Source organism: Psammomys obesus, unplaced genomic scaffold (assembly GCF_907164565.1).
Source record: "Psammomys obesus unplaced genomic scaffold, mPsaObe1.curated_primary_1811, whole genome shotgun sequence".
In the NCBI taxonomy this organism is placed as follows: Eukaryota; Metazoa; Chordata; class Mammalia; order Rodentia; family Muridae; genus Psammomys; species Psammomys obesus.
This window is the reverse complement of record NW_026586550.1, coordinates 5,099,870-5,109,435: the sequence shown is the minus strand read 5'-3', so window position 1 is coordinate 5,109,435 and position 9,566 is coordinate 5,099,870. Positions and strand designations below refer to the sequence as shown.

Here is a 9,566-nt window from a genome sequence, read left to right as displayed (position 1 = left end):
CGTTAAAAGTTGCGCTTCACACAGACTAACAAATACATGGGCAATAAGATAGGAACATAAACAGATGTAGTCTCTGTCCCTTAAAGTTTAAGACTTAATGGCTAAATCAGTTTAGTGTCAGGGGTTTGTGAATCGGAATATAAAAATTGTTTGTTTAGGGAAGTGCATCTCCCACATCTAGCTTTCAGTTACTTATATAGCCTGTGTCTAGAGTAAACTGGAAACTAAGCTGGTGGGTGAACAAAGTTCCTTGAAAGTAAACCAGTTAGAGACCTCCCGCAACACTACAACTCCCAGAATGCTCTGCTCACTCTGCAAGCTAAGGGCGTAAGAACGGTCACAGCACCCTTCGCGCCAGATCAAGACTACAATTCCTACTACCCCCAGAGGCTCCGGAAGCCCTGTTAAGCACCACCTGTTGCCAGAGTATCCGGGTCCGAACCCACCAATCCTGCTGCACCTCCCGATAAGAGGCGTGCAGTTTGCCTCTTGGGCCAACCCGAGGCGGCCTGCTTCTGACACGTGACCGGAGAAGGCAGGCTCTTGGGACCGGCGCCTTCTCCTTGCTTGTTGGGGTCGTGGCCTTGCTCCTGCCAGCCCGGGAAGCGACCCGGCTTTCACGCGCAACTGTGCGCGTGGGTCCTGACGTGCTCGTGGGTCCACGCTCGGGCTCTGCGGGGACAGAAGCAGGAGCCATGGGCGGGACCGCTAGCACGCGCCGGGTCACCTTTGAGGCGGACGAGAACGAGAACATCACGGTGGTGAAGGGCATCCGGGTGAGTGCCTAGGGCGGGCGGAGGGCAGCCCTTGAACTCGGACCCCAACGCTGGGATCGCAGCACCGACTTTCTCCGCTCTTGGCCCGCCTTGCCGTCCCTCTAGAAGTCTGGGTCTCTGGGAAGAAGCCCGTAGTTTCAGGATACGGAATATCCATTCAGAGAAAGTTCTTGGTTGTGTGCCAGGCGCCAGGCAGTGTGCTGGGACAGGTGGGGGTGCCGGGTCACCACAGTCGTCCTTGCTCACTCGTTGCAGGACTTCAAAACTCTTGCCTCTCTGTGCGGTCTGTGCCGCCTGTACGGGACCCGAGCCCTGCTTTTCTGCGCACTTCTCTCTCAGGGTGAATTGGCGTTTTAAGGATTACCCTTTTTTGCCTCTGCCATTCCGTGCCCCTCTTCTGTTGTCACCCTTCTCCCCAACACATACCTGTATTCATGCATTCAAGTCATTCCTGGCCCTGCTGGCTAACTTCTGGCTTCTGGTTCCTTCCCTGCTACCTGATAATGTCGCCTCTCCTGTGGTTTGTTCGCCCAAGTTTTGAACCAGGCCCAGTTATTACAGGCCTACCCTACATCTGCCAGCCTGTAGGGGCGGAGGTCGGTTTGCTTTTCTTCAAGGTTAGTAGAACTAAGGCAGTCAGTTCTGAGGGATACGTTGTAGAGACGTCTTAAATGCCCTCTGCGTGTACTTGATACGTGTACTGACAACTTGAAGTTCCTCTAGGGTATCAGTATACGGGCGCTAACTTCATTAGCACTCTCCTCTGCACCTGACTTTGGAGCTTCATGGTTTGGGAAGTACACTTACTTGTACTTTGTAAATAAAGCATTGTGACTTCAGAAGGTTTTGTAGTAATTCATATCTTCTGTCTACTGTTTTTACAAAACTACTGTTAATCACTTAACTCTGTATGATACTTTTTAGCATCTGTTACAAGGAAATAAAACTTTTAAAAACATTAAGTGTTTGAACACTTTTTCTCTGAAGTTTGTTACTTTGAAAAGAACTTATTAAAGTTTTCTTGATAGAAACTACAGACTGTTGAACTGCGTTTTTGGGTTTGTGACCAGTAATTCTCACTATACTAATTAGTGATAGAACTAACAGGCAGAATTCTTTGTCCTTCAGCCATAGGGCTTAACACAAGCCTCCTTTTTCAAATACATTTAATCTCTGTCGTTACAGTCCAGGCACAGGCAGGCTCATTAGTGGCTTAATTGGTTCTTTTTGTAGTAAGAGAAGAATTACTACAAACTTGATGTTTATAGGGAGATGGAAAAAAAAAGTTTTCTCTAGGTTTTGAATGTTTTACCCTAGAGAGTGAAAACTTAAAAAAAAAAAAAAAAAAGAAGAAAGTAAATTTCAATTGAGAAGGTTTTGTTTAGGAACATGTTTTTGGAATGTGTCCTCATGTTTCAGTACAGACAGGGCAATGAAGTACAATAAACTGAAATAGAGCTTGTACAGCGCAGAGACTTAGATAAAATATAGATAATGCAGAGTGGTAGGCATGGCAGTAGGGATGTGTATTCCGTTCAAACAGTGAGATTGTTTTAAAGAACTTCTGTAAACTTTTTAAAACTATGTCCTGCGGCCATAGGACTTACACAAGCTCCCCGTTCAGATACATTTTATCTCCATTGTTACAGTCCAGGCACAAGCAGGCTTATTTTGATTTGTTTGCTGCTCTTCTGCAAATGCCCTTGGTGGGATTCTCCTTTGCTTCTTGTCTTTTTAAAGACTGGTCTGTAATCTCCCTGAGTGGCATTTGGTTTTCTTTAGGCTGGTGGATTGCAGCATGTCTTTCAGATCTCCATCTTTTCCAGCTCTGAAGTTTCATGAGCTTCTTGCCACTGTCAGTTTTGTTTTTTGTTTATTTTATTTTATTTTATTTTATTTTATTTTATTTTATTTTATTTTTTTGAGAACAAAATATGGCTTGTTGCCGTTTTTTCTGAAGCTGATATGCTGTTGAATTGTGAGGACTTAGAAGTCATTTTGGGTTTCTTGAGGTCATGGACAGGAGACAGCCAACTTGAAATTAAGCTGACATGTTTCATTAGTTTGTGGCTATGGACAAGTCACTCTCTTCTGACACGACCTTATCCGTAAAGTGGAATGTTATTACCTCATTTGCTAAGGTTAAGAGGATAAGGTGTGTAAAACACCTGACGAATTGTAGACTTTTAGTTAATTATTGTTGTTTGTGGTGCTGGGAATTGAACTTAGGTCTTCACATGTGCTAGACATGCACTCTGCCATTGAGCTATATTTCCAGCTTGCTTTGTCTATTTCTAAATAAAAAGTGGTCATTATTTAAGATAGGGTTCCTTTCACATTTAATATTTAAAGTTCTTCGAAAGTGCATTGGAATCAAACCTGGGTTCAGATTTTTGCTCTGTAGGATTTAGTATAGCGTATGGCATGGGCAAGTCACCTTTGATTGTATTTCTCTTTCTGTTGTTTCTGTGTAACTGCATATTAATGAGAATGTGGCATGTGTGTGTTCCTGGTCCTGTGTCTAGGCCTTTGTCAGTATGCACTTACAATTGTAGCTTGGAGGTCCTCAGGAGAGCTGAAGCGTAAACCTATGTGACCCAAAAAGAACTAAACAGGAGAGCATGTTGTGCCCCAAAGAGAGACACAGCAGACTGAGGATTTTGAGGTCATTTGTTCACTGTGTGAGTCTTGTAAATCTTTTAGCTGCTCTTGATGTTTTTCTTGTCTTGGAACAGTCATCTTGTTTGCTTTTCAGGCTTGAGAGCAGTGTTCTTAGCATGAAAGCAAGGTTTTGTCGTTAGGCAGTTGTTGAAACATGGACAGATGAGTCCCAACCTTCAGATGTGGGTTTTATGGGTTTATGCAACTTGGCTAAAGAGAGTTTTTCCAAGTTTGATCAATTTTATAATGTTTAGGATCATCAGTTGAGAAAAGTAAGAGTACACCGATAATTCAGAACTCACTGTTTCGGGAAACCACTTTGTGTTCTGTCCAGTGATGCTGAAGTCTCACCTTCAGTTATCCTGATATAGAAAGAGTAGTGTGAAGTGACCAAGAGAGAAGTCACTAAGTTTGCTGAGTTTATTATAAGTAGATCATAAGTTGCCGTATTCTTGCTGAGGTGCTTATCGTATGTACTTAAAGGTCCTATGATTTGAAACAAAGTCAAGTTTCAAGTTTCTTCTAGTGGGCAGGACTACTTTTCATGGTATTATATATGCTCTTGCTTTTTCCTTTATTCTGAGCAGTTGCTAGTATTCTCTGCTCTGTAAAACAGCCTGTATTCTTATGCCTGTTTTCAATTCAGTCATATGGACTGAATGAAGGATTACTTACTGTCTTCCCTTGCACTCTAGCTCTCAAATAATTTTTTTAGTAACAGAAAAACAAGCACATTTATTATTCACATTACATGCTTAATAGGATTTTTGTGTCCACCTGCTATGCCTGTTTAGAAAGTGTGCTCAGAACCTGGTCTTTCATGAACTTATCTAAAACATCAGAGCTGTGAGTGAACTCTTCCAGAGCAAATGTCAACTTCAATGAGTATCATTTTCAAAGTTATACTTATCATGGTTTCTGACATAACAAATCTCTTCAAGCTGGCCTTGAAGCTGCAGGCTGACATTCACAGGAGCCGTATGCATACCTCTGTGAAACATACTGTGCGTTTTTGCAGATGTTGGCTGTTGAGAGGTTTCCTAATGTGGGGTGCTATAGAGGGTTCTGCAGAGAGTGTTAGCTGGTATAATGCATTTATTATGTTAGCCACAGGGACTTTGTGAATGTTTTAGTTAGCTGATAGAGGATTGGTCCCTCTCAACTTTAAGGGTCTGTGGATGCGTTGGGCCATCTTAAGCTTTTTAGGACTCAGAATACAAGTAACAAACTAAATGAGAACTGAAAACGACAAGTTTTACAGAAATGAGTCTGTGTGTTCCCTGCCACCCCTTCTCTTCTGCATATGGGAGTTGTGCCTTAAAAAGGTGGCGGGGAACCAGTGCTCACAGAAAATGACCTGTTCCTATGTGGAGGAAAGACCAAGAGAGAATATTGTGTCTGTGTTCTTTAAATCAATTTGATAAGAAACATCTAAAGAACAACTATTAGCTGCTGAAGTTGTGAGCTGTTCTGTGTTGTGGCTCCCACCTTTACCACCTCAAAGATTACTTGAGTTTGCCTTTATGAGGGCAGAAGACTTTATCTTTGTTCCTCTTACTCAATCTCCCTTGTCTGAGAAGGAGTTATGGATTGGGTAGTATGTTTGTGCAAATTTTGGATAAGACCAGACAAAGCCAGTGGGAAGAGATAAGTGGGATGACTGGATGATATGTATCATGCTCGGTGGAGCCATGGTATGAGTTGAATGGTGGCCAAGCTTTGCCTGCTAAAGTGTCTGAATAGTGCGGTAGGCAAGGCCTGCAGATTCTGCCAACAGGCTTGCTTATCTGATTTCCCTTTACTGTAATAGTGGTTCTTCTGATAAGAGGCCACTATGAATTTTTGCAAGATATGGACTCTGCCCCAACAACACAGTGAGCACACAGTCTTGTATACATTGAATTAATCCATGGACTTCAAAGTCCAGGGGCCTCTGAGTGCAATTTGTAGAGGGATGTTACTTCATATTTGGTATTTGTTTAGATGGAGATTCCAGAGGCAGCTAGCTGGAAGGCAGGCGTAGCAGATAAAGGTCAGCAAATGGGAAAAGGCTCTTCTAATGGCAGTGCTCTTTAAGAACTGGGGAGTTTCCTCTTACTGAGGCTGCTTGTCTAGCTCCCCCTGAAGCTTATGTTGTACCTTTGACTTCCACCTCTACCCAACATTGGGTCAGTTTTTATCACAGAGAAGAGCACAGCTGTTTACAGATACAGGCTGTGTGTACCACTTTTTCCTGAGTCTTTCAGTCTTGTCTGCTGCCTCATAAGTGAGTGAGATCAGGTGAGGCCTGAGTTTATAGCTGAGCCTGTAGAGCATGCTACTGTGTTTGTATAGCCAGGGACAGGTAATGACCTTTTCAGAGTCTTTGCCTAAGACCATCGGAAAACACAGCTATATACATTACGAATAACAGTAGCAAATTACACTTATGAAGTAGCAATAAAAAAAATTTATAGTTGGGATTCACCCCAACATGAGGAACTCTATTAAAGGTCATAGCATTAGGAAGGTTGAGCACCGCTGTGTTACACACTCCTACCAGCACCCCTACAGATGCCAGAACTCCAGGCCTCATCCTCAGCTAAGGACCAGGTGATGAGAACGAACTAGGTGAAACAAAAACTGTGGCTGTAGCTGTACGAATAACCACTCCACCAGGTAGTTCATGGTGTATATACTATAATCCCCATAATCCAGTGACCAAAACTTTACCTTCCAGACAGGGAACTGAAGTGGGGTGGCTGTCATCTGTTCTGAGCCAGCTCTTTCTGTTTGAAGGGTAACACTTTGAGGTTGCTTTAGGGATTGAAAGGACTTTTCATAGTTGCTGTAGAAAGTAGTCAGTATACATTTTGAAGGGAGGTAGATGGTGTATTTAAAAAACACCAATTCGTGTTTATAGTTGACACTTGAGTTTTTAGCTAACATTGCTGACCAGTTATAGTTGTACATAATTTTAATGTTGTAGTTCTTTGATTTTAGTTTGAAATATAGAAATTAAACTAAATTGTAAAAGTTACTGCATGTATAAATTATATAAACTGATAAGTTTTATATACTGTCTTATGTGTATGCTATATTGGATGTGTAATACAGTATATTGAATTTTGTGGTATTTGTGATAATGATAATATGTAACATGTGGTGGTTTATTTTTTATGTTTATTTGATAAGGATCAAACCCAAGTGTGCCAGGCAAGTGTTCCACCATTGAGCTCTGGCCCCGGCAGTACAGAGTTATATAGAATATATTGTAATGTTAATACATTGTTATGAAATATATGGTATCTATGAATTGAATGTATTATGTATCAGTTAGTGTATATATATCACTTAAATATAATATATATCATTTAAAATAGCTCCGAGCTTCAGAAATAAAGGCCTGTTTTCTTTTAAAGAGGAAATGATGGGCTTTTATTATATATGGGAAGGTTGATGGGGCGTGCTGCTTAAAGGGCATGCAATTAGAAGCTGGAGCAGCCACTGCTGGTCTCTGTGCTCCCTGTAACTGGATTTTTTTCTCAGGGTCATCTGGGAATGGAGAGAGTTGGCGTAGGTATTAACAAAGTTTTTTTTTTTTTTTTTTCCAGCTTTATAGATGAATTTCAAAGGGATATCCAGCAGCTACTGTCAGAAAGCATGACGCTAGACTTGGCATACATGCTTAACTTCCCAGTTCATGGCAAGTGAAGGCAGAAGGATCAGGAGTTCAAGATCATTGTCAGCTACATAGTGAGTCTGAGGCTAACCTGGGCTACTTTAGACTCTGTCTCAAAAAACAAAAGAAGCAAACAGGCAACATTAAAAAAAATGTAGCTAGTGCTGCCAAGGAAGTAGCTCTGATGTAAGCTTGGAGGCCCATGGTTCAATATCTAGAATCACAAAACAAAATAAAGCAACAAGAAAAGATACAGTTGGCCTTGATGTCTCAGGATACACAGCCTCTCGGTATGTTCCTTAGTATGACTGGTCTTCTAAGAAAAGAGATGGCCTTTTTCTCTAAAGAGCACAGTTCTTTAGCTGCTTTTCTCTTTCTCATCTCACTTTTACTTTGTTGGGCCCTGAGACAGAAGTACCAGTTAAGGCATAGGCAGTTTCCAGGGGCCTTGATTTAGTACTTGCTGTATGGAATTAGTTTGTTGAATGAATGACTCAGTGAGATACAGGAACTCAGTGTCATGGAAAGGCAGAGTTTCAACACAAAGGGGAACACTCTGTCACTGGAATATTTGTGTTAGGTATGGTTGGCACAAGAAACCCTAGCTTTGGTAGGCAGATGTGGTTGGATGGAATGCAGAGTTAGTTTGGTGAGTGATTACTTTTGGATGTTCAAACCATATGTTGAAACCCCATCTTAAGGGGTATGTAGGGAAGGCAATGGTGGCAGAGATAACAATACAGCCACTTATGGTTGTAGAACCTGTGGGTGTGAAGTGAAAGGGGAGAAACCAGAAGTTAAGTTTTTTCATGTGGCCCAGACTGGCCTTGAACTCTTGTTCCTCCTTTATCTGCCATGGTACAGGGATTTCAGACATGTGTTACCATGCAAGGCCCTAATTTTTTTTACCCCCTAAGATAGAGTTTCTCTGTGTAGCCTTGGCTGTCCTGGACTCACTTTATAGACCAGGAGGACCTTGAACTGACAGAGATCTGCCTGCCTATGCTTCCCAAAGTGCTAGGATCACAGGCATGAGCCAGTGTGCCTGGCTCCTAAGTATCTTTTGAATGTGTTCCCTATTGTATTACCAAAATAGTACCCCTCCAACAACTTCATTGTAGAATAATTTACATCCCTGGAAAGTTGACAGTTCTTAAAATAACCACTGTGCTATGCAGTAACCTTTTTAGGACATTTTCATAATCTGAGTAAGGTCTTGAGTTCTTTTATAGTTAGTCCTTACTGCACTTTTGCTCTAGATAACTTTGTGTTTTGATGCTTTATTTATAGAATTGTCTTTTCTGGGTGTTTCACATAGATAGACTCAACACAGGCAATCATATTGACCTACAGCTGTAATCCCAGCGCTTGGAAGGTAGATGCAGGTTTGAGGCTAACCTGGACTACATACGAGTTTTCACTCTTGCTATTATGAATAATGCCTCATGTACACTCTGTGCAAGGCTTTGTGTGGACATGTGCTTAATAGCGTCTTAACTGGTTCTTTCTCTTCCAGGATTGTTCTTTTGTTCTTATCCTGCTTCAGTTTGTTGTCTACACTGTAGCCAGCATGGTCTCTGAAATGTAAATCTGATTATATCATTACCTTGCTGAAAATCCTCAGTGCCTGATGCCCCTGAAACTTAGTTTATTAGGCTCCAACTTTGTTTCCTAAGAGTTTTAAAATCTAAAATATCCACCTTTTTCTACATCTTCTCTTTCAGTATGCTCAACCCTCCTCCCTCCTTCCCTTCCTCTCTCCTTCCCTCCCTCCCTCCTTTCCTTCCTTGTAGGGTCTGGGCATAGAGTGATAGGACATCAAAACCTTTACCCTTTTGCCATCTTTTTCTGTAGTGGAAAAGGCAGAGAGGAAACAACAGTGTCAGATATTGGTGAGCACTATCAAGAAAACACAAAAGTATAGTAGTGACCATGCTGGTGGCTCAGATCCACAGGCTGGCATGTTCCCCAGAGTCTCTGGCCTGTTGCCAGCTGCCTACTTCATTCTCCACTTGGCGGTCTAGTGGTGGCAACCGCATTTCTCATCTACACTTCACGTGGTTCTTTGCTCAGTTCATCCATCCCTGTGAGTCTCCTTTGCTTCTCTATCCAAGCCGTATCCCCACACCCTGGATGAATGCACCACCCATTCCATTTGTACAGACTTCCTTTATAGGCTGGCAGAGTCCAGTAGTGCCCTTCATAGCATACTCACATGCATTGGCTCTTTATTCCACTTCTCTCTCAGCAGGTTGGTGGTTTTGAATCTTCCTAAGTCTAGTTTATTGTTGTCACAGAGATAATGCCAAGTAAGAGCTGTTGAAAGTGATTGTGTGTCCTCAACAGGACGGAGGGAGGTAGGAAGGAAAGGAAGAAAAAAGGTGGGGGGAGGAGGGAATGATCCAGCTGAGGTATGTTAACCCATCCATCCATCCATCCATCCATCCATCCATCCATCCATCCATCCA

At 42.2% G+C, this 9,566-nt stretch overlaps 1 protein-coding gene across 2 annotated transcripts in view; it reads left to right on the top strand.

The window, feature by feature from the left end:
• Nucleotides 1–528: 528 nt before the first annotated feature.
• Nucleotides 529–9,566, top strand: part of Chchd3 (coiled-coil-helix-coiled-coil-helix domain containing 3) — a 260,092-nt gene continuing 251,054 nt past the window's right edge. For both annotated transcript variants that reach the window (XM_055602161.1, XM_055602160.1), the window contains exon 1: nucleotides 529–776. In XM_055602161.1, coding sequence (XP_055458136.1) covers nucleotides 696–776 — 81 coding nt within the window. In that variant the 5' untranslated portion in view covers nucleotides 529–695. The remainder of the gene's footprint in view (nucleotides 777–9,566) is intronic.